Genomic DNA, 26,037 nt, shown 5'->3' with positions numbered 1-26,037 from the left:
CTCTACCTATTTGTAGCACTCCAGTGAAACTGCTACAAGGAGGCACTTACAGTGTCCTTCTGGGTTTTGGTATCAGCAGAGCTGTGTATTTTCAGCAGGCCACGTTAACCCTTGTGCTGGCTCTACTGCATCCTAGTATTCAAAGACTAATATGGAGCTATCCTTGCATCAGTACCATATTATCAATACTTTACCAGCATTAACCCATTTTGTCTTCACAATAATCCTGTTATCTCCATTTTTCACCTGGAAGAACTAAGGATAGAGAAGAGAAGTAGCTTGCCCAAGGTCACATGACTGACAAGTGAATGAGCAGAAATCTGAACCATATCCTGCCCTTAAATTCTCAGCCCTACTGCCCTCGGTGGACAGCAGGAGGTGTATGTCTTGAGGGAGTCACAGACACAGACTTACTCAACACCATGTGGGTTAACACATTTGTTAACAGCAATGTCTAAGATAAGCTGTGTGTACTCAGAATGGCGCAAGCAAAGTACCAGGAGAGTGTCACACATGCGGCTTTTCCAGTGGTGTTTATAAATTACTATACCCTCCTTTTACATGTGAGGAAACCAAGGCATCGACACCTTAAGGAATTTACCCTGGGCCATAGAGCTAATAAAAGGTGGAACCGGGATTGAATCACAAACATTCAGCTCCAGAGCCTGGCTGTGAACACCATGCCACGCTCGTTTTCTAAAGAAAGGCACCAATGAATACATATGTACCAGTTAGGGTCCAGTCAGGAGACAAAAAGTCCACTAAATAAGGTAGTTTGAACAGGGAACATTCAGCATAAAACTTATTAAGAATAACAGAACAACGGATGTAGGAAGTAGCCCCTCTTCTAGAAATGAGGCAGTGTCCACAGATGGGAAAGTCTGAGAGCCATCCCCCAAGACTGAGATCTAGCCCCTCTGGGAGCAGATGTGCTGTGCCCCCTGGATGGTGGGAAATTCATGGAGGCCCCAGAAGCTGGTTCTGACAATGAGGAAGCTACCGGCTGGGCAGCTGCACAACTGGATGAAAGGTTGCACCATTGAATCTCTCACCTTGAGCAGGGAGCCTCCCTCTGGCAGCAGTGCCATTGGAGAAGGAAGGAACATTCTGGAGCAGTGCGAGAAGCCCCTTCCTCCTGCAGTGCCCCGTTAGTCCCCCAACTGCAGGAGCTATCACATTAGCTCTGGAATCTCTACTATGTGGACCCATGTCTGTGAATTCATGTTCTCCTTTGTTTGTCTGACGTTCTAAGAATCCATGTCTGCATATTTCCGCAGGTATGTATGTATATCTGTATATGTGAATGTCTCCCTCGGCCCCAGAAGTAATGTCTGCTCCCGACATTTGCTGTTCCTGTATCCTTCAAAGTTCTCTTGCTAATATTAAGCAGTTATTGCCTTTTTACTAGTTACTTATTGGTGGGAATTCTGGCACCTGGATGGCAATATATGCATACATACACACACACACATATACATGTATATATGTGAGTGTGTGTATATATGTGCACAAAACCTTGCAGTTCTCTCGATGTGTGAGATACTTCATCTGGAGCACTAGCATTTACTTCCCTCTGAAGGATAATGAGATTTCATTCTAGGTATAAATCTAGAAACAAGGGGTGGTTATAATGGTCTAGAAGAAAATAAGCCTCCTCTTTCAAGGCACTTGTCCCAGGTGACATCATCACAGAGTTGTGTTTTGTTGTTTTTATTGTTATTATTTTTTTTATTGAAGCATATTACAGGGATACAAATGTTTAGGCTACATATATTGCCTTTGCCCCACCAGAGTCAGAGCTTCAAGAGTGTCCATCCCCAGACGGTGCACACTGCACCCGTTAGGTGTGTATATACCCATCCCCTCCTCCGCCTCCCACCTGCCCAATACCCGATGAATGTTACTACTGTATGTGCACATAGGGTTGATCAGTTAATACTAATTTGATGGAGAGTAAATGTGGTGCTTGTTTTTCCATTCTTGGGATACTTCACTTAGTAAAAGGGGCTCCAACTCTATCCAGGATAATACAAGAGGTGCTAGTTCACCATTATTTTTTGTGGCTGAGTAGAACTCCATGGTATACATATACCACATTTTATTAATCCACTCATGTATTGATGGGCACTTGAGTTGTTTCCACATCTTGCAATTGTGAATTGTGCTGCTATAAACATTCGAGTGCAGATGTCTTTTTTATAGAATGTCTTGTTTTCCTTTGGGTAGATGCCCAGTAATGGGATTGCTGGATCAAATGGCAGTTCTACTTTTAGCTCTTTAATGTATTTCCATATTACTTTCCACAGAGGTGGTACTAGTACATCACAGAGATTTTAAGTTAAGTAACAGAGGAATCTCCTCAGACACAGGAGAGCAAGCTACTTCCCCTGGGAAGGGATATTTAGGGTGACTTGAAGGTTCACGGTTATCTGTGTCATCTGAGTCCAGCCATATTTCCACTGCACATTTCCAGATCTCACTCTATCCCAACTAATGGGAACTTTCAGATACAAAGTTTGATGAGACTATGAATCCAACTGACATTGTAATTCAGCAACCTGTACAATTAAATTTTGTATTTGACTTTCAGCAATATCAGCTCTAAATATGAAAAAAATTCTTTTAAGGTGTGTATAGAATCTTTCTGGTTCTCATTATGACCTGAGCTTATAGTTAAAGGGCTTGGGCTTGGCTTTTGTTTGTTTTTGTTTTCGTAAGCTTTCCAATTCATTCAGGGGAATCTATAACACATCAGCTTTTGTAGTCATTATTTCTGCCATAATTGTCAAGAGTTGCAGCCACTTTAACTCCCAACTCACTTGCTTCAGTTTACACCAAAGGACATTCAACTGCAAGTGTGATGCCACTACGTGTTATGGATGACTAACATCTCATTGCCCACTACCTTGGGCCTCAGCCGTGTACTCAAGCCCAGCAGGACAATGACTGTAATCCCCATATACACCACACACACACACACACACACACACACACACACACACACAGATATATATGCAAAATCTTGCAGTTCTCCCGTCTCTGAGGGTCTGTGCCTTGAGATCACCCCATTTTTGAAAAGTGTCCTGTTATCAACCAGCCAGGATCCAGAAATCCCACCTTTAAATTTAAAAAGAAAGATGAATATAAATAATTGTTAACCAGTGGAAAAAAAAATATATATATGTATATAACTGCTTAATGTGATCAAGATAACTCTGAAGAATATGGGAACAACAGATGTGAGAACAGATGCTACTTCGGGGGCTGAGGAAGGCAACAGAGTGAAAAGGTCCTCTTGGAAGAACCCCTTCCCCAAGGCTGACAGCCAGACCTCATTGCAGAGGGATGTGGCCCACAGGATGGCAAAAAACTTCAGGGAGGTGCCTCAGTCCAGGGTGGCAAACAAGAAACTGAGGTACCCGCATAATCTTCTGAGAAGCTCTTGGCTGGGAGGCCAGCAAAACTAATCTATAGGCTATTTCTTGGGTACAAGAGAAACTTCATGTTGGGATGCTATAAAAACTCACTGAAGGATGTGCACCACTGCGTCTCCCACACAGCCACACCGGAGACAAGGAGACCTTGGGCCCTTGGGCAAGAACCTGGAGGAGAAAGTCCTTCCTCCTGCAGTGTGCCACCTGGGCTCTCCACTTACAACACCCAGACTGTTCCAGCCTGTTCAGGAGATATGTCTGCAGGGCCCAGCACCAGGACCACCAAAGCAGAGCCAAGAAGGGTGGACCTGTAGTTAATCGTTAATTGATGACTGGCACAGAATAGAACCTGGAATCATTCCTTTCCTTTTCAATGTTTTCAGAGTTGCACTTCCTGACAGGTGCAAAGTACCCCACCCTCAAATGCAGAAGTGTTCCACTGAAAACAGATTACCTTGGTGGATTAAATACAGAAAACAAATGTCCTTCCCTTTTGCTTAAGTGTAATAATGTATGGCAGCTCACAGAGCAGCAGGAACATTATTTTAGGTTTTATTTTCTGTTTAGCAAAACTGTGTGTCATCATGAATTCAATGTTCAAAATGATTGTCTGAACTTAAAGTTTAGAAAAAAATTAAGAAACATTGAAATGAACTTATATTGTTCACCTAGAGAGAGAGTGAGGAAGGCATTTTTTTCAAATTTTTGAAAACTTAGTAATTGATTATGAAAGATTTAGGAATATGAGCAGCCAGGTATATTAGTCATGAAATCACTGACATCTGATAAACAAAAAATTTGCCCAATGACTAATTCAGTAGGCTTTTTGCTTCTCTGCAATTAAACAGAGAGAAAGAGAAAACAAAGGAAGGAAAGAGAAAGAAAATAAGAAAGAAAAAAAAGAGAAAGCAAGAAAGGAAGAAAGGGAAAGAAAGTCACAAATATCACCTATCTGGAAAGATTGAAGGTTAACATATGAGTATAGTGATATTGTAATTATATCTACAAACCCTTAAAAATAAATGTCAGGAAATTTAGTTACAAAGTATTATAAAAATGATGATTATTTGCCTCCATTTTTAATAATTTCTTTCAGTTAACTTTATTACTTCTTATTTTTCAATTTGTTTCAATAAAAATTTTTTAGAAGCTCATATGTGCCAGGTACTATGATGGTAGGTTTTAGGAACAGAAGGAGGATTAAGACCTGATCTGTGACCAGGGAAATTATCAACTCTCAGAAAGGCTGGCTTTTATATCAGGAAGAATGCCTGGTAATTTAGTAGCACAGAAGAGGGAGCAATTAATGAGTGGAAATTTCAGTGAATGAGCCCAGCTAAAATACTCAGCTCCGTGTTTCAGGTTCAGACTTTCCCTGAAAGAGCCTCATCACTTCTCAACATATAGGAACTATTCTTTCCAAGTACACCACTGCTCTTATCCCCAAGTTTCTTTCCTATTTATCTTTGTTGTGATTAATAGTACATGACTCTTACTTACATTCACTGTCACCTTGTGCCCAGGTGTTTGGCATTTATAGGATTTTATTTAAAGTATTTATAGATTGGGAAAGACTGTCCACCACTGATTAGTAGAGTAGATTTTACAATTAATATTGAAATCAGTAATGATACCCTATAGTTCTGTCTCTTCTTAATTGAATCTTTAACAACTAATATTTGAGTAGATGTGCAAAATCTTATTCTTGTAGTTTGAAGACTGACAGAAAGGAATCGTTAGTAAAGTCTACTTAAGAATATGCCTAAAGTAAGTTTTTTTCGTACTCAGAGTAATTAAAATTAAGTTAAAAAGATAATTAAAAGTCTTTAGAACCTCTTACATGCTTTTCTTAGGTAAGTAAAGATCTGAAATACGTGATTTTCTCTGTTCAAATAAAGGGGTATCTTTATATGATTATAGAAAATGTAATATGCGAACCCAATATGGTAGGGCAAGCAGTACATCTTATTTTGGGTGAAAATATTAAGATATGATATATTTTACCACCTTACCCTACTTTTTGTTTGTTTTGGGTTTTTTTTAACAATATATTTGGAGTAGTTCTTTGGAAATCTGTGCAGACTTACAAAAGTATAGGAAAGCTGCTTGTATATATAGAATAAAAGGCAAAACCCTAAATGGTAATACATAAAATTATGAATATAAATCACATTTTTATATAAAGTTATGAATTCAGATAAAATAAGAACTATGTTATCTTTGCAACACAGAATGCTATTCCGTAAAAGGATTAGGGGAAATCTTTCATTTGTCTGGCCTGAGTTTATATCAGGAGGTGTATGGGAAATCTTGGACAATTGGTATGCATTCATGCCATGCCCTTGGAAAAAAGATGTTAGCCATGCCTGATAAATTTTATGGAGCTCATTAAAGAATGTAAAGCAATGGTGACAATTCATGTGGCAATTTTTTTAAGAGTGAAAGCAAAGCTATCACTGTATTTAAGCTGAAATGGACAATGCAGGGCATGGGAATGCTCATAAGGACTGGGCTGCTGAAAGGCATTTTGAGGCTAAAAGATGTGGAATCACCATATTTAATGTAGTCAATACATTAACATCTAGAGATGATGCTTTTTGTTAGAAAATAATTTCTGGAAAGAGAAAACCAACATGGATCCATTAGCACAAGCCTTTATTAAAACATGTTAGTGTGAGAAGAGCTCCCAGATGAAATTCCGTGGTGAACAAAGAGCGGGAAGATTTCATAGGATAGACTGGGAAGACCAAAGTTCAGCTTGTTCATAGAAGAGTTTGCCATTTAGACTCTCTGAAGCATTGGATGCTTCTATTACATTAGAAACAAGACAAGATATAGGGGCAGCCCACACAGAGGCATGAGTTAGCAGACACTGATTAGATATTTTAAGTTTAGCAATAGGAGTCAGGAGAGGTACCTGGGACCCAGGTCTTTCAAGGGTCGGTGGAACCATCTGAGAACTTTAGAGTCTCTGCAAATCATTTAACATATTTGTCTTAAAAGAAAATTGTAATTTCCTACATGACTCTTCAGATTTGTATCTAACATAAATTATTTCTTTTTTCTTTTTTTTTTTATTTCAGCATATTATGGGGGTACAAAAGTTTAGGTTATGTATATTGCCCATGCCCCCCCCCCGCCCCCCCAGTCAGAGCTACAAGCCTGTCCATTCCCCAGACGGTGCGCATCGCACTCATTATATCTAACATAAACTATTTCTGTATCTCTTTCCCAGCTAAGATTAAAGTGAAATTTTAATCTGTTTTTTTTAACAGTATGTAATATTATTTATTTTCCTTTTTATCTAGGCTGGAGCCAACCTCCTCCTCCAGGATGTTAATGGAAATATCCCATTGGATTACGCGGTAGAAGGGACAGAATCCAGCTCTATCCTGCTGACCTATCTGGATGAAAACGGTAGGCCGAAGCTTTGTACAACTGCAGGAAGAAGTAGATTGGTAGAATTACGTGTCTATTCACTTTGACACGTGTGCTTATGGAACGTCAGATCAATGCAGCTTCCCTAGATGGTGTAAAATAAGATATTTTTCTCTTCTGCTTTCTGCTGCCCTTCACTGGGGTTTAGTCAATGCAATTTTTTGCAAGCCAGCAGAAATCTAGACGCCAACAATAAAGGAACATTTTCACAGGCATCTGAAGTCCATAATTAGCGGGACTGGGTTTGTAATTATAATCTATTCTCCCCTGGGAGGGGAAGGGAAGTGAACCAGCACAATTGAATTTTGAGCTAATCAGAGCAAGGTCATCTGAAGTGTATTCTCAGAGGAGCGGGTGATCCCAGTAAGAATTACACGCAAGTAAGTGAGAGCTTAAGTCCAAGGCCGTTTACACGTTGTCCCCAAAGCCACTCTTTGTGACACTTAGACACACAAAGGTCATCCGAAGAAAGCCCTATGATCACTGTGGCAGCCTGAGAAAAGGAGGCCGAGCCCCTAGATGCGCTTCCTGCGAAAGGGCGTGTAATTACACAGACCCAGCGTGTAATTTCATGAGTGAACGCAGCCTGGGGAGGGGAGAGATACTTGAATCCCTGGGCCCGAGACGGTATTAAACTAAAGAATTATGCTTCTGCTTACCCCCTCCCCGCCACACACATTTTAGGTATAAATGACAACAAAGAAATTCCAATCCCTTCAAGGATGACCCTTGGCCAGAAAAAAGAGCCACACACTGCTTATGAATCTACCCTTTTGCCTCTAAGAAAAACTCACATCTGCCTCGTTGTTCCTTTGTACCCTTTGCCTCCTCCAGATCGCTCATGTGAGAAAGGTTTATTCTGAGCATGGCCTAGAATAATAATAATTAGTGCTTAGCGGCAGTAAGTCCTTAAAAACATGGACTCAGTAATTGCGCAGCCAGGTACGTGTGGTAGCATGGCGCTCCCGACTGGGGCGTGGGGGCGGCAGCGTGCAGGCGGCTGTGCTGCCCACGGTCCCCGAGTCAGTGGCTTCAGTCATCCACCGTTCTGTCTTGCCTCAAAACCGTCTCCTGCAGGAGAGCTCGCTGGCTTTCTTCAAATCTCCTTAGCTGTGCCTTGATGGAGACCTACTCCATTACTTCTAAAGGGAACGAAGCTAGAAGTTAGGAAGATTTTACTTTTGGAAAGTTAATTATTGAGGCCTTTGCAAAACTTCACGTGTAGTAGACAATTCTGAATTTGCATGAAAAACTTGGCTGTGATGCTGCCTCTGGTTGATGATATCGTATGTGCGGTTTATTTAAAAATTTGCTGAGAGGGTAGATCTTTTGTTAAGTGTTTTTATTACAGCATAGTAACAATAATAGTAATAATAAAGAAAGAGGGTGGGAGGAAGCCTGGAGGTGACGAATATGTTTATGGCATATAATGTGGTGCTGGTTTCACTGATGTACACTTACCTGCAAACTCATCAAGGTGTACATGTTAAATATGGACAGCTTCTGGATGTCTCTCATACCTCAATGAAGTGGTTTGAAAAATAAAACTCCTGATGCCAAATTAAAACAAACAACCAAAAAATAACAACTCAGCCACACTTTGTTTAGCTGTGCTAGTCCTGTAAGATCATTATTTCCTGCTTTTCTTATTGTTCTGAATTTCTAAAAGCCACAGTAATAAATGTTTCTTTTCAGAAAATAAAATTGTCTTTATTTGAAAAGCATTAACTTGTCTTATAAGCCTTTTGGACTCATTAAAGCATTTTGATAGGAGATTTTAGTATTTATAAGTTCTGTATTATCTATCCTATGTAAAGAACAAAAACAAGTATATTCTTGGGGAGGTTGGTTTAAGAAATAATTAAGAAAAAAAAAAACAAAACAAGAGGAAGATACCGACTCTTGACTGGTTAAGAGAAAATCTGTCACTACTCTGGCTGTCACGATCAGTTTGTAAAATACATGTGTGCTGGAACAAACTCAATTTAATATCTATTAAATTTTTAATTCTGTTTGCCACTTGTCACTGCTGCTGCTCTGGCCCCTGCCTCCCACCCATCTGCCCTTCCCGCACCTCATTCACAGTCTGGTTCTGCTTTTGTTGGTCTCCCTCCTACTTATCCGTATCATCTGCCATAGTTCTGGGTAAATACTGTCTAATTCAATTTATTCTCTGGCCTTCTTGTTGTTGCAATTTTAGAGCTATCTGCTGTGACAGCCTGAGCTGATGTCCTTAGAAATTCCTAATATTCCAAGATGAGATTTTTATTATTATGTGGCTCTCAGTATTTCAGCATTGCGTTATCATAACAAGGTTGTTACAATCCTAGAATTTTCTTCATCATACAGTTTCAAATCAGAGTACTTATCACGCTGTCACATCAGGATGCACGTGGCAGGAGGAGGCAGGCGATGTCGTGAACAAGTTGATTACATGGAAAATCGCTGGTCACAAGTCCTAATTGTACTGTCACCACTGACTTACACTGCAAACTCAGGCACAGCAATTAACCTCGGCTCACCGCCTGAGCCTGCCAGCCTGTAAAATGAGACAACCACGGAGAGCTGATTGAGCATTTGATGAATATTAGATCTCCAGTGCAAGGCGAACCAGCTGGCATGCAAGGAGGAACGCAATCGATTATACAATGAACCAGCAAGGAAAGAAAGCACTGATGGGAGAGCCCAAGGTGGTCCAGGACAAAGGATATATACATATATATACACACACACACACACACATATATATGTAGATATATAATATATACACATATATACACATACACATATATGAATGATCTTATATGATCTTACATACATACAAACTGTCCTTTCCCCCTCCTTTCAAACCCACTCTTTTAGAAAACGTAGCTCATGTTTATTGTCCTGAATTCCTGGTCTCTTGTTACTCAGCCCACTGAAGTTCAGCTACTAACCCTACCAATCCACTGGAAATTCCCCTGCAAGAGTTGTCATCACCTTCCTTGGTTGTCTATCCAGTAATTATTTTTCTGTTCTTTTTTATTACCCCCTCTCTCTGTGACATTCTATGACCTTGCTCACACACTCTCATGCAATGATCTTCCCATAGTTTTCTCCCCTCTTTGAGCTTCTACTTATGTTTCCTTGGATGTTCCACTTCTCCATTCAGATCCCTAAATGCTGGCCATACCCAGGGCTTTGTCTTTGGGAATCTTCTTTTAACACTCTACACACTGTCGTGGGGGCATCTCACCCTTTTGCTCTTGTTGTCACCACCTGCCTATTCCCAGGAATATTCCTATAGCTTAATTATCTTCAATACCTTCAGTCCTGTATGGTAATTTTTTAAATATCTTGACTGGAATGTCAGATGATTTGAAATGACATGTCAACATGGAATTTGTTGTTATTCTTTCACACTGTACCTATATTCTATATTCTACCATTACAGTCAGGAAACCAGGTAACTGAACATTACCTTTTTTATACCAAATCCCTCCTGTTTAATTGTCACCAAATCTTATAGATTCTACCTCTTTGACATCTCTTTAATGTGTCCACCTCCTTCCCCAGTCACGCTGCTACTGCCTTAGTTGAGACACTGGCCTTTCTATTTTGGAGAATTACAGTAGCCTCCGAAATGCATTTTCTTGCCCCAGGTTGAGCCCTCTCCACACATTCTTCAGAGGACTCCCAGATCAATCAGTTCACAAATGTCATATGTCTTTCTTCTGCTCAATGCAGTTTATTCAAACTGCTGTCCCTGCACCAGCCTCTTTAGAATCACGCATAGTTGGGGTTACAGTGCATTGCACAGGGCATGGACAGTCCCAGGTTACGCCTGCTGCCCGAGTTGGAGAAGAGTGAATGGGTAGAGGCAGTAATACCCTGTTGGCTTGGACATGGTTATTTCTCTTTTCTGACCACCTTTCTTTATTTGCTTGCTCAACTCTCTTGCTTCCTTGGATCTCTTAGGAAGCTTACCATAAAGATAAAAATTTGAGTTAACTGCAATGCTTTGAGCTTAGAGAATCCCCTGCTAAGATCATGGGAAGCGTCATATCATAGTTAATTGCATATGCTTCTTTAGTTACTTTTCCTTTCTGAGGGCAAAGATGATGTTTTATATATAACCAAATGATGATACAATAATATACAATAATAAATAAAAATAAGATATGTGCAGATCTTATAAAAACACCAAGGAGTAGTAAGGGTATAATTTTCCCTAAGAGTACTACAGAAAGCTTCACAGAAGAAGTGATGCTTACACTAAGCTTTAGGTGAGGGGTGTGATATCCCAGGAACAGGGGAACCAGGTGTGTTTGTATGGCCCAGGCACAGGGAGGAGCAATGCAAAGGCAGGAGAAGTTCAGGAATCTATGAGAAATGGAGCAATATACTCCTAAAACTTGGTGTGGGGAGGGGGGGGGCGGGTTACAACAGCGCAATTAAGCATAATCATAAAATTATCATAATAACAGAATAGAGTTGCCCCAATATAGAAAAGAGGAGAAGAAAAGTTGAATTGTTACAAACACAATATTATTACCTTAAGGGGGCAGTTAAGAAAAGTTGAGTTAGGGTTCAGATTGACTTGAGGTGTTAAGGGAATTTCAGTTTTGCCAAGTATCTGTTGATATTACCAAATTAAAACGGGCAATAACAGTAGCATTTGTGAATTTCAAGTAAACTATTTTGTTCCTTAATTCCTATATTATAAGAAATTATCAGATTCCTGTCAAAATAGTAAATCTAAGTAAATCTTGTATTAATTTTTTTCAGAAAATGGTATGAAAACAGAACTAAATTTCTTCTAAAAATTTAGATTTGGCCTATTATCCATTATAAAGTAAACTTATTATGAGCTCTATCCCTCTCGGTATGTTTTATCTAGGAGCAGTTAAAGAAATTTGTGTGATCATGAAGAGAAGGAATTTCTGTCGTGTTGTATTACCAAAAAAAAAAAAATTGTGCTTCTTTTCTGAACATATAACAAAAATCAAAAAATCACATTTTAATTAACATCATATTTGTTTCAAAATTAAGTTTTAAGATATTATGATGCAATATCATATTATCCCTCTGTGGTGTCTTCACAGCAGTGACCAGAATAGATTGTTTTCTCATAATATGTTGTACTATAAATGAGTCTTCAGTGAATGATTTCTTATCTCTATGTTTTAATTTGTGTATTTCATCACAAGTCTTCTTCTGTTTTTATCATGTTTTGTCATTTAATTTTAAATACTTAAATAATTCTCTAAAAGTTACATACTTTAGTTAACATTGCAACATTATAAAAGTTAACAAAATAATTTCACTTCATAGCAACTATCAGATTCTGCTATATCAACATGTAAAATTGAATGCTGACATCTGAAAATTTCCTAATTTTATTTTCCAAAATTAAGTCACATATCAAATTCCAAAATCCTAAAAATAAGAATAGAGTGACAGTTTTAGTTCATTCGTAACAGACCTCAAATGATTCTGTTAGGGAATTCTGTTCTTTTGAAATAGCATGTCATGATTCAGAAGCTGAGGAAGGGTTGTGGGTGTTCTTAGTTCATGTTTCTACTAAAATTAGTTAGCTTTTTACAGAATATTTGCAAGCTACATTATTCAAAGATTGCATTTTGTTTATTTTGTTTGGTTACTCCATGCTCCTTATTACAAAGAAAAATGCGTGTATACGAAAGGCATGTGATCCACATGCCAGAGGCTAATAATCACAGCTTACTTTTATGGAGTGCTTACTTCAAACCAAATACACTTTGCATGTTTTATGTGTTTTAACTCATTTTCGTAACAACTGATGAAGCAACAATTATTATCACCATTTTGCAGTTGAAGAAACTGAGGCAGGGGATAAATTACTTGCCCACATTGGCACAAGTAGTAGTGGATACGCATATAGCACTAAAACCCAAGCAGGTTCACTCCTAGACATCTTGGCTCTGCTGCCCATCCAGGTTCAGAGAAGGAGCTCAGAGCGAGGCAGACACAGAGCGCCCCCAAGGGGAAAAAGGACAACATGCATGATGTGGTCTCTGTCAGAGACAGATCCTAAGAGTATTAACTATAGCTTCACCCTTTGGGATATATAATATCTGAGTGACTAAGAAATACTGAAGCCCATACAGGTTAGATAACTTTCCCAAAGTCAACCTGAGGAAGTAAACTGCAGACCAGGCATCTCCAGGAACATCAGTCCAAGGTTTATTCTTGGGTCCACTGTGCCAGGCTAGCTCTCGATGCTTGCGGCCAAGATTCAACCAGATAAGAGAAAGAAAGTGCTTAGAAGAGTAGCTGGTTCTAGCAAACACTTGCTGAGTCAGAGATATCATTATCTTCATCATCACCATTTTCATTTGGAGAAAGATGAATTATTTCCCCACAGTAAATACTGATTTTGTCCAGGAACTAATGCTAGGAATAGGAAATGCATAAGTGAAGAGACACAAGCTACCGTAGAAATTATACATCACAAAATTGCAGGTTAAAATAGAGGTATAAACAGGAGATAAGCAGTCCTGAGCCTTTTGTGCATAAATCATCCACCTCACTTAAGTCAGACTATAGGTTCTTCATTCAATGTTAGTCATATTGATTAATAGCCATGAAATGTTCAATTGGAACATCATTTTAAATTTTATTTTGAAGTTATTTAATATGTACAGGAAAGTGTAAAGATCGTGCAGAAAGTTCTCAAATGCCTTTCACGTAGCTTCCCCTGATGTTAATTATTTATATAGCCATGATACATTTGAAAGTAAGACGTTAACATTGGTACAATACTGCTATTAACTGAACTGTGGACTTTATTCTGATGTTTCCAGTTTTTATACTAAAGTCCTTTTGCTATTACAGGATACTACATTGCTTTTAGGAGGAAGTATTTTAGGAAAAAAAATTATAAAAGTACAAAAGTTGTATCTTTGTAACTTGTTTCAATTCAATTTAAGTACTTGGAAGTATTTGGGGCAGTGTATGTTGATGATATTCATTAATAGCCTGCCATATATAAGGCATTCTATCATATCTTTGGGATATAACAAGAGATACATTTTCTATTTTTTAAAGACTACGATCTAGTTGGAAGTAGAATGTATGTAAAGAGAAACAATCTCAATGCTCTGAATGAGAGTTCAAACTGCAAGAGGGGTTGCAAAGAACACCTTGAAAGAATTGACCATAAAGTGATGTTTTGACCCAGCAGCTAAGAATTATCTCTGCATTCTGATTGAAAGCCTCTTTTTCCCCCTAGGAGTGGATCTGACCTCACTACGCCAGATGAAGCTTCAGAGACCAATGAGTATGTTAACAGATGTCAGACACTTCTTATCATCTGGAGGAAATGTTAATGAGAAAAATGATGAAGGAGTAACTCTGGTAAGTTAATATATTTGATTCAGAAATTGTTAACATAGAGATTTTGATTTCTAAAATATACAATTGATTACAATTATCTTTAAAATGTTTATGATCATAAAAGTAATACATATTCATTGTACAAATTTTAGAAACACCCAAATATGCAAAGCAGAAAGTGCAAAATACTTATGCCACCATCCAGAGAAAGCCACTGTGTATATTTTGATATATTTTGTTCAAGCCATGCTTCTATATATTTTCCCTAAAAATTTAAAATAACTTTATGTAATACTTTGTCAATGTAATTTTTGAGATATAATTTATAAGAAAATGCTTTCATTTTAGTTTTAAGCAAAACAAAGTATGAGATACTTTGGTGAATGAATTTCTAAATTCAAGCACACTCTTATTATTACTTTTTTATTGCTATCATGCACTGTTGCAGTAAATTAAAAACAGAGCAATTAAGTTTGGATTAATTTTAACATAATCATAATATCTAATCATCAGTATAGGAACATATTGCCCTATTGACCCATAAAATTAACCTGGGTATGTTTAGGTTAAAATTAATGATGACAGAAATTTATTAAGACAGAGGGGAAAAAATGAGAGAAAGTAAACTAGAATAGCAAGAAGTATGAAACTCTGAAGTGCATAGAAATAGTTGCAATCAGTGATTCAGTTTCTGCCATGGAAGAAACATGGTGTGAGGTTGAAGACAGTTGATGAGAAAATGACTTAACTAAATGGATAGGAGTTTTGTCATCTGGAAAGTTTTTGTGAGATCTGATAAATTTTTACATTTATTAAATGCAGATTAAGTGCCTAGTGACCTCTAGATGAAATTCTCTAACTAAATATAGATTTTGGAAGACAAAATTTAGAAGAAAATAACTTTAAAATTTTGCTATTTTATAGCCTTCCAAAGTCTGTAAAATTTTAAAAGTATAGTCTTCTAAATGTTGTCATCTATAATTGATGTTTATAAATTTATAAATTTCAGAAGACTATAAAAAATGTAACTCTAAGACATAAGAAAAGAAAACAAAGCATGTTTAGAGAGTGTTGAAAAATAACCCACTCAACTGGCAAAGCATTTTCATTAACTTAGTGAAGAAATATTATTGACCACATGCTGGGAACAAAATAGTAGTGAATAAAATCACAAAAATCTTTTTGTCATGGGTTAACACTTCATTGGGGAAAATGGGTAATATGTACTATAAATGAGCTAAATATATATTAGTAATAAATACAAAGGAGAAAATAATAAAATAAGACAGTGGCACGTTGGTTGTATTGCTCCCATTTTGGATAAATAGATGAGTAAAATCTACCTGACAAGGACAGTTTTGAGTAATGACTTGACGGAAGAGAGTGCACAGTTTGGATGTGAAGGAGTGGTATGCCAGGTTGAGCAGTGCAAAGGCCCTGAGGCAGGGGCAAGTGTGGTGTGCTGGAGAAACAGAAACAGCAAAGAGTCTCATATGGCTGAAGCCAAGTAAACAGGGAGAGAGAGGTAGTTGTGACCAGATCACATGGGATTTTATGGGCCTCAGTGAGTATTATGACAATAACTGAGTGAGATGGGAAGACATTGGAAAGTTCTGAAGGAAGGAGGGGCACGATCCTACTTCAGTTTTAAAAGGATCACTCACTCTGGCTGTTGTCTTAAGAGAGGACTGTAAGTGAAGATGATGCATTCCATCACATAGGCATAATATAAATGTGGCACAATGTGTAATCTAGGTAAAAGGTACATGGGTGTTCATTATAATTCCCTTGCAATTATTCTGTGGGTTTAAATTTTTCCAAATAAAACAGTGTTGTAAAAAATAAAATAAAAAGCTTTTAAAAATAAAAAAAGGAGAAGAAGAAAAGATAGGATCGTAAAAGGGCAAGGATGAAGCTAAGAGTTCCGTTGCGAAGCTTTTCCGGTAATCAAGGCCGTCTGTGATGAGGCTCAGACAACAGGGGTGAGAAGTTGTTACATTTAGAAGATATTTTAAAAAGACTCAATGACACTTCCTGATGGACATGTGGTGTGAGAAGAAGAGAAGGCTTCAGAGTGACTGAAAGTTCTTTCAGCTTAAACTACCAATGTGATGGAGGTGACATCAGGCTTAGAGCAGGGATGATCAGGTCAGTTTTGAAGAAGTTACGTTTGGGGTGCTCTTCGCCATCTTAATGGAGCCGTCGAGTTTGTGTTTGGAGACTGGAGTCTGGAGTTCAAGAGATCTCTAGATTGGAGAAAGACTTTTGGGAACATGAGGGTATGTATGATATTGAAAGCTTTGATACTGGATGAAGTAACTAATTCAATGTAGAGGGAAAGAAGATTTGGGAGTAAGCCCTGGAAATGAAGGAGCAGAGGAGGATCCAGAAATGAGATGAGAAAGGCAAGTCCAGAGATAGGAGGAAAACCAAGAGAAGGAGACGTCCCAGGAGTCCCGGGAAGAAAGCATGATGAAAGGCCAGGGAGGATCAACTGTCACAATCTGCCCAGAGGTAGAGGAAGTGGAGAGTGTGGATTGGCTGTCAGACTTAGCAACTTGGCGGGACTTGGTTTTCTCTTGGAGGACAGTTGCAATGACTGGTAGGGTCATAAGTCAGACTGCAGTGAGGTATTTAATTAACAATTCATTTATTGCATGCAATGAACTAATGCCTATCATATAATATAAACGCAATAGAGCCTTTGTTTCTTTGTGTGGTAGGAGACCTTACAACTTTATATGTTTTTTAAAAATCACTATTAAATAAAAACAGAATACGTACTTCATCACTGCTAAATAAAAGAGCATATACACTTCAGTAGAGAAGCTATTGAAAGAATCAATACAGAGGCAGAAATTGCTATGATTTTCAACCATCTTCAGTTTTGACATTCCTTGTGTCCTTTTTATTCAGCAGAGAGCATAAATGTTGCAAACAATTGTTCTGTAATAACTAAACCTTGTGGTGATCATCTCTGAGCTTTTAACAAGAAAGTGACAATGAACAAAAGGCTAGGAAGTTGTCCCTTGAAGATTACAGCGTTTAGCAAGTGGCAGAGTGGTTTGATTCACAGGTCTGAATTGGTTAGTCTATTTATGTTAATGGCTGCCATTCCTTGGTGCTTTCTTTTCCTTAAGGTGCGTAGCGTATTCATCTATTGCTGGAGACAAGGATAAGAAGACACTTTTGTTCACAGATTGATTCTGTATCCTGAGTTAGAATGTCAGTTATGGTTCAAAATTAGGCATAATTTATCGTACCATTAAATTGTTATGTGCAAAACAGATGCAACAACAAAAGGCTCAATGGAAGTAAACTTCTAGTGAGGTAGTTTTTATAGTGCCTTTTCCTCCTTTGTTAGAATATGCAATAAAATAAGCAAACATATGTCTTTTTAAAAAAGATCTTTTAGTTTGCATTAATGGTCTCCTTAAAAGTGAATAGAAGCCTCAAAGAAGGATGCAATCTTTTTAAAAAAAAACACTATGTCTCAGAGGATGTGAAAATAAATTCCTGAGTTGAAGTGTATAAATAAATACTCTGAAATATCACTGTAATAATTAGCATATATACTATGAAGATACTGGTTCTTTACTGTTTAGCACAGAATGTAATATAGCACATCTGGCATTGAGACTTATTTGCTCAGTGTGTTAGGAAGGAATTATTCAAGAGATGCAAATATGAAGCAATTGTATTTTTGTTTCCCTTCCTTGTCTCAGTAGTGCTGGTTCATTCCTTAGTTATGGGTGAAGACAGTCATCAATTTTCTGGTCATTTTTAGGGAATAAAGCTTTGATGGTCACTTTATGTTACAAAACATAGCCTCAATTTAGAGATTAAAATGTCCAGTCCCATATAATGATGAAAACTCTCAACTTAAGTAGGGAATTATTGACCTTTTTGGACCATATTACCCATAGATGATCCGGTGTAGCCCATGGATTTCTTGTCAAAATAATGTTTTCAATGTAATAACAAATGGTGTATAGAATTATAAAGAAAATCAATTATGTTGAACACGCTTAAAGCTCTGACTGAGGGGGATAAGGGGAGCATGGGCAATATATATAACCTGAACTTTTGTACCCCCATAATAAGTTGAAATTAAAAAAATAAAAATAATAAAATAAAATTTGTGATATGTAATGCATGTGCTTCTTTATCAATGCACTAAACAACAGATCTGATAGTTACCATGATTTTAAGGTGGTGTTGACCATAATGCTATTTGAGATATATACTACAATTGTAATGTAATATGAAAATGTAATGATTTATTTTGATGGTGACATCACAAGTTTGCTGCTTGTGTTCATCATTGAAGAATCTGCTCAATTTCTGTTACAGATTAGAAGAAAATAAATCTAGCCTTTTTCCCACCCAACCTTGCAAACTCCCTGAATTCTACCCATAGATCCTGCAGGGGCCAATGGGCCCAGTGTTATGGGATCTGATTCAGTTAAATCTTGAACCCATCCCTGGCTCAGTGCTGCACCAGGTTGCAAAGTCCCTAGAAGGGAGAGTGGTGGACATGGTCAACTATTTCCCCTCCTGTTGCTTCTTTTCAAGCTTCACTCCCTTATTAAGCTCCTCTGAAGTTAGGAGAGGTGCAAGGGAGGGGGAGATGGGGAAAAACCTAGTGAGAACAAGGTTTTTATTTTACCTTCCTGGAGATGGCATCATACTCCCTAGGCCAGAAGTTGACTCCTCCTCTTATGCGAATGTAGGATGTTTCAGATACCACCTGCCCACCCTCATCACTGGGAAACTCCAGGCTGCACTAGATCGCCGGATGGATGCAACTGTTCCAAATGGCCCCTTACGCTTGCTCAGCTCTCAGCAATCTGGGGATACTCCAGGTTCTCTCTGCTAAGTTGTGTTCGCCCCATCAGGATCCCCTAAAGTAGAACCAGAAATGACCACAGCTTCTCCATAGAAAAACCTCCATACATTGTCTCCCCTGTGAACTCATGGGTGCATGTGGTTCATGGTGTATCAACAAAACCACTTTCCTTACACTCCAAAGCAGATAGCCAGACCATCTCTTGCCCTTTACTTTTTCCAGACAGGAATCAAAACCAGACCACTGTATATCCACCAAACTGACCAGGACAGTTAAAATGGAAAACATTTAACTTAAGAAAAGGATCAGAGGTCTATACTATATTCTCTAGCAATTAAAACTATATTAAATGAAATAAATGGCCTACCAAGGGCTGAGACAATGTGGTATGAAGTGGACATCTAGGGTGTCCACTTTCCTGTGCCACTTCAAGTCTGAGTGCTAGAAGGCACAGAAGAACATGGCCTTGGGGCTCAGTGGCCATGCTTTCTTAGGCCCGTTACCTACTTCTGTAAACCATAGTTTCTCCATCTCAAAATTCAGTGTAACAACAGTGTCACAGGTTGTAAAGGTCAAAAGAAATAACTTATAATTTTTATACCTAATGTTTGTGAAGCTACAGCAATGTCTTGTTCTGCATTGTAGCTAGATAGGTGATTTCCAAAATGGAATTTTCCATAGGAACTCTGCTTCCAAATATACTACTGCTAGTCCAGGGCAGAAACAATAACCACCTTTGTGTTTCTCACAAGATCCCTTAAAATAGCAGGAGAGGAATATTCTAAGACATCATAGTGATAAACACTGCTAAATTCGGGCACCTAGTATCTTCCAGCCATAGTTAGGACAAGTAAGAGGAGTACAAATTCCATTTCAGAAAACAGAATTTTTTTTGTTGTCTTTTATGTTTGTAACTCTAACATGCTCTTAATGATGATGAGAAACTATACCCCCTGGAGGCTAGTGATTTGCCTATGGATTCAGAGGTTGATTGCCTGTAGAAGCGAGGAAAAGGCTCTTAGCTCCTGGTATTTTATTATGAGGATTTAAAAAAAATTTGTTATCTCTTAAAATGAAGTGGAAGTATTCAATTAGGGTTCTTTTGTTGTTGTTTGTTTTTGATTTAGGATTACTTGGCATTAAATTTTCCAGACTCCATCTATGTCTCTGGTAAACAGTACTTTGAAGAGCTTTTCTAGAGAGTAATCCAGGACTTCTAGTCTTTTCCTTCTCAACTATGCTTAGGATGACTGGCTCAGACTTGGACTAAATTCTAATTGGTGAAGCCCCTCCTCCAGGGGTTGGCCCTGTGAATTTGACATCATTAGGATCAGTAGCTAATGGACCCATTCTTGATTCATTTGATAGATTCATTTTTTATAGATTCATTTTTATCACATGAAAACCTTCTGAGATGCAGGTGTTATGGCATATAGCATAGAGTAACTGCCAATCATTTACAGATTATTCAAATAATGTGGAATAAATCTAGAAGCAGGTGAAAGATTAGTTCTCTAGGAGAGCAAGTATGTAAAATTAAATTTTCTAAAATACTTGTGGATATATCATTCCTGGTACTGTTTGCTAGAATGTTAATGAGATGAATTTTGTATGTAGCAAAATATGAGAAGATTGATGTTAAACTTAGTGTTTTAATGTTTGTGCAGTAATTTAGATAAATATATTTGCTGTTCTAATGTAGTTGAAAGTACAAGAAATAAACATATATGTATACACTGTAGATTAAAAAGCATAAAGTCCAAAAGTAGAATAATAAATGTTTCTGCTAAATTTTATAAAAATATATACATTTAGTTAGCCTTTTTTGACTTTACTGTAATTTTGGGTTTTTTAAATAAAAACAGAAAAGGAGAGAGCTATAAAATTCCATGCTACCAAACCTAGAAGATGTCATTGATTTTTCAACTTTCAAATCATTTTTTCCTGATAGTTTCTTCCTCTTACTTATTATGTTTATGAAATAAATCATGTAGTGACTTAGTAACCTCAGTTAAATTGAGTGTGTTGATAGTTTACATAGACATAAAGGCTGCTATGTTAGAAACTGGAATTCCCCCATCTGAAAAATATAAAAAATTCTCCAAACCCTGATCATATCATTATAGCTCCTAAAATCTCATTTCTAATCTTCAAGTACTGTTAAGAAACTAAACTAGGAGAATGTTAAAATGGTAACTACACAATCATTTTAAAGTCTGCTAGGATTAATTAATCCTTTTTAGTGTTCCCATGGCTATTACATGCATATAAATATCACAATTTACACATTTCCTGTTTTTAGATATATCTTTGAATTCCGGTTCTATAGCACCAAGTACAGTGCCTGGAATATTAAAGCTAATCACTAAATCTTGGACCTTTGGGCAAGAAGCAGTAAACTATAGAATTATTACATTTTTTATTTGAAAATATTCAGAGTGTAGCGGATTGGAGCACTGGGGGAATAGGAATTACATGAAAAAGTGCACATTATCAGACTCAGAAAGAACATAATAATTAACTCATGAGCTTTCTCTCAAAGAACGATAATGACATCTGCTTATGCCAAGTAAATAAAATTACACGTATGTTCTTTTGTTTTATGGCATCAAATATTTTAGATCTAACATTTTATTAAATAGTTCTCTTTAAAACTGCATTGATGTCACTGTATTGATTTCTGAATGAACTGTATTGATCACTACTTATTTTTAAAATGTTAAATAATAAAACATCTCTTCCTTGAAGTTACACATGGCCTGTGCGAGTGGCTACAAGGAGGTGGTATCTCTCATCCTGGAGCATGGTGGAGACCTTAATATAGCAGATGACCAGTACTGGACTCCCCTCCACCTAGCAGCCAAGTATGGCCAGGTACTATGCCTTTTTTCTGATTATTTAAAAATTGTTTTATAGTCAATGAATAATTTCATATTTAATTTTGATCTTATTTCATATCATGTACTAATCATTATGTAATTTGACTTTTAATGACATCTTCTTACTAAACAAATATTGTTATGGCTAAAGGATAATATTTACTTTCACAAGAGAATATAAAAATTTCTCGTGACTCTGAATAATGTAGTCAAATCTTTGGAGAAACAATCAAAACCTATAAACATTCTTCAGAGAATTGAGTTAATACTGTTTTCTTAATAGTATTGTTCTTATTTTTGTTGTTTTTTGTTTGTTTGTCTTTTATTTCAGAATATTATGGGGGTACAAATGTTTTGGTTACATGAATTGCTTTTGTACTGCTTGACTCAAAGTTGTAAGTGTGCCCATCACCCAGATAGTGTGCACTGCGGCTGTCAGATATGATTTCATCCATTCCTTCCTCCCCCCACCCACTTGCATAATTTCCATTGAGTTTTACTTCCATCTGTGCACATGAGTGCTGATCAGTTAGTTCCAATTTAATAGTGGGTACATGTGGTGTTTGTTTTTTTCATTTTTGTAATACTTCACTTAGGAGAATGGTCTCCAGTTCTATCCAGATTGTTGCAAAAGGTATTAATTCATTTTTGTGGCTGAGTAGTATTCCATGGTATACATATGCCACATTTTATTAATCCACTCATGAATTGATGGGCACTTTGGTTAACTCCACATCTTTACAATTGTGAATTGTGTTCCAGTAAACATTCTAATGCAAGTGTCTTTTTGATAAAATGACTTTTTTTCCTTTGGGTAAATACCTAGTAGTGGGATTCCTGGATCAAATGGTAGTTCTGCTTTTAGTTCTTTGAGGTATCTCCATGCTGTTTTCCATAGAGGTTGTACTAATCTGCCATCCCACCAACAGCATATGTTTCTCTCCATATCCACACCAGCATCTGTTGTTTTGGGACTTTTTGATAAAAGCCATTCTCACTAGGGGTAGGTGATATCTCATTGTGGTTTTGATTTGCATTTCTCTGATGATTAGTGACATTGAACATTTTTTCATATGTTTATAGGCTATTTGTCTATTTTTTTTTTAAAGTTCCTGTTCATGTCTTTTGCCCACTTTTTAGTGGGGTTGTTTGATTTTTTTTCTGGCTAATTTGCTTGAATTCTTTGTAGATTCTGGTTATAAGCCCTTTATCAGAGGTATAGCATGCAAGTATTTTCTCCCATTCCGTAGGTTGTCTATTTGCTCTATTGATTGTTTCTTTAGCTGGGCAGAAGCTTTTTAATTTAATCACTTCCCATTTATTTATTTTTGTTTTTGCTGCCATTGCCCTTGGGGTCTTCTTCATAAATTCTTTGCCTAGGCTGATATCTAGAAGAGTTTTTCCAAAAGTTTCTTCTAGAATTCTTATGGTTTCATGTCTTACATTTAAGTCTGTTATCCATCTTCAATTAATTTTGGGGAGTGGTGAGAGATATGGATCCTGTTTCAATCTTCTACATGTGACTATCCAATTTACCCAGCACCATTTATTGAATAGGAGTTCTTTTCCCAGTGTATATTGCTGTCCACTTTGTCAAAGATCAGATGGCAATATGTGGATGGTTTCATATCTGGGTTCTTTGTTCTGTCCCATAGGTCTATGCCTCTATGTTTGTGCCCGTACCATGCTGTTTTGGTTACTATAGCCTTATAGTATAGCTTGAAGTCTGGTAAATGATGCCTTCAGATTTGTTCCTTTTGCTTAAGGTTGCTTTGGCTATTTGGGCTCTTTTATAGCTCCAAACAAAGCATAAAATTATTTTTTCTAGATCTGCAAAAAATGACATTGGTATTTTGATGGGGTTGTATTGAATCTGTAAATCACTTTGGGTATTATGGACATTTTAACAATGTTGAATCTACCAATCCATGAATATGATATGGTTTTCCATGTGTTTACATCATCTGTGATTTCCTTCCTTGGTGATTTGTAGTTCTCTTTGTAGAGATCTTTTAGACCAATATTCCTTATGAATATAGATAGAAAAATCCTCAATAAAATTCTAGCAAACTGAATTCAGTATCACTTCAACAAAACTAATCCACCATGACCAACTGGGCTTTATCCCAGGGATGCAAGGATGGTTCAACATATGTAAATCCATAAATGTGATTCACCACATAAAGGAAAGCCAGTACAAAGATCATATCATCTCAATAGATGCAGAAAAAGCATTTGACAAAATTCAGCAATGTTTTATGATAAAAACTCTTAACAAAATAGGTATAGATGGAACATACCTCAAGATTGTGAAAGCCATATAGGACAAACCCATAGCCAACGTCATACTGAATGTGGAAAAGTTGAAAGCATTCCCTTTCAGAACTGGAACAAGACAAGGATGGCCACTGTCACCACTTCTATTCAATTTAGTGCTGGAATTCCCAGCAAGAGAAATCAGGCAAGAGAGGGAAATTAAGGGTATCCAAATGGGGAAAGAGGAGGTCAAACTATCACTCTTTGCTGATGATATGACCTTACATCTGGAAAACCCCAAAGATTCTGTCAAGAGACTTCTGGAATTGATAAATAAATTCAACAAAGTCTTACCTACAAAATCAGTGTACACAATTCAGTAGCATTCCTATATACCAACAACAGTTAAGCTTAGAACCAAATCAAAGACTCAATGCCTTTCACAGTAGCTACAAAGAAAATAAAGCACCTAGGAATATATTTAATCAATAGTATCATTCTTATAAGCTTATAGTTTCACAAGTCTCTAATGATTCTGTTTGTTTTCTACAGTTAGTAGATGTAAAGCAAAATCACATTTTATGTTTCATTTTTCTCTACAAATTATATTTCATTTTAATGAATGATGGGTAGCAAATTTCTTTCCCTGAATTGATTTTTGGTTGCATCTAATATGTCTTGAGTTACTATTGCACAAATTATAATAATTTCTCACTAGGTACCATGATATCATGAAGAAGCAGCAGACTTTTAAATGACTTACGTGAGTGAATGTGACAGAGCAATGTCCATAATAATTCATGACTATCAAAATCTAGTTTTCAAAATGTGTATAATATTTTGTGCTACATAAAGTCTTAGTAGCAATATCATGAAAAATAACTCAGTCTTACATGTGCATGGAGTTTGAAGCTAGACTTGTGGATTTCAAAACATTAGTTTGGATAACAATCACATGCAGTAAATTTATAGTGAGTTGTAACTTAGGTACTATCCAGCATGCAATATATCTATCATAGAATTTTTAGTAGTGCAACTATTGAAAGAATTGAAAGCATTTTCATTTCACGCATTTTAGAAAAAGCATATTGCTTGGGGAAGGTCTTTCAAACTAACAAAAACATTTATTTGACATTTCCTGTATAAAATGATTCATTTATTCAATAAATATATTTAACACGTTATTAAATACCCCAAGCCCATGCTTCTAGCAAGTGATTCAACCTCTTTATTTGTTATTGGTCTGTTCCATCTATCTTGATTGAGTCGTGGTAGTTATATGTGTTTAGGAATTTATCATTTCTTCTAGGTTATCCAACTTGTTCATTACATTTGTTCATAATATTCCCTTATACTTCTTTTTACTTCTAAGATATCCCCTGCAATACCTCCTTTCCAAGTTCACCTTGAATTTCTTGTTATTTCTAGGATTATTGCCGTAATTAGTGAGGAGAAGCAGAAGGAAAAGTCTAGGTTGGTGTGCTTTCAAATTATTGCTTCTGCTTCTGCTTCTGAAAGTACTATTAACAATTTCTTAAAGCCTTGTAAAGCTTGAAAGAAAGTAATGAAAGGAAGTTAATTTTTTATTATTTTTGCATGAAACCTACCTCAAAGGCAGAGATGCAATGAGTATGCATTTACATATCTGTTCAAACATAAAAGTATTTATTTTACTCTTTTATTCTATAAGTTGAACATGCCTAAATGTGACCAGTTTTTCCAACTCACATTATAAAGACCATCTAGGACAGGCTTGAAGCTCTGATTCGGGGGGAGGGGAGGCAGGGGCAATATACGTAACCTAAACTTTTGTACCCCCATAATA

The 26,037-nt window shown here is 37.0% G+C and overlaps 1 protein-coding gene across 1 annotated transcript in view; it reads left to right on the top strand.

Annotated features, from left to right (window-relative positions):
- The window catches only part of MYO16 (myosin XVI), a 475,062-nt gene that overhangs the window by 100,811 nt on the left and 348,214 nt on the right, over nt 1–26,037 (top strand). Inside the window, exons 4-6 of the mRNA XM_069467032.1 lie at nt 6,743–6,851; nt 14,125–14,249; nt 21,826–21,951. Of these exons, the coding sequence (XP_069323133.1) occupies nt 6,743–6,851; nt 14,125–14,249; nt 21,826–21,951 (360 nt within the window). The remainder of the gene's footprint in view (nt 1–6,742; nt 6,852–14,124; nt 14,250–21,825; nt 21,952–26,037) is intronic.

This window comes from Eulemur rufifrons, chromosome 4 (genome assembly GCF_041146395.1).
Source record: "Eulemur rufifrons isolate Redbay chromosome 4, OSU_ERuf_1, whole genome shotgun sequence".
Lineage (NCBI taxonomy): Eukaryota > Metazoa > Chordata > Mammalia > Primates > Lemuridae > Eulemur > Eulemur rufifrons.
Note: the sequence above shows the minus strand (reverse complement) of the source record. Positions and strands in the feature narration are given on the sequence as shown.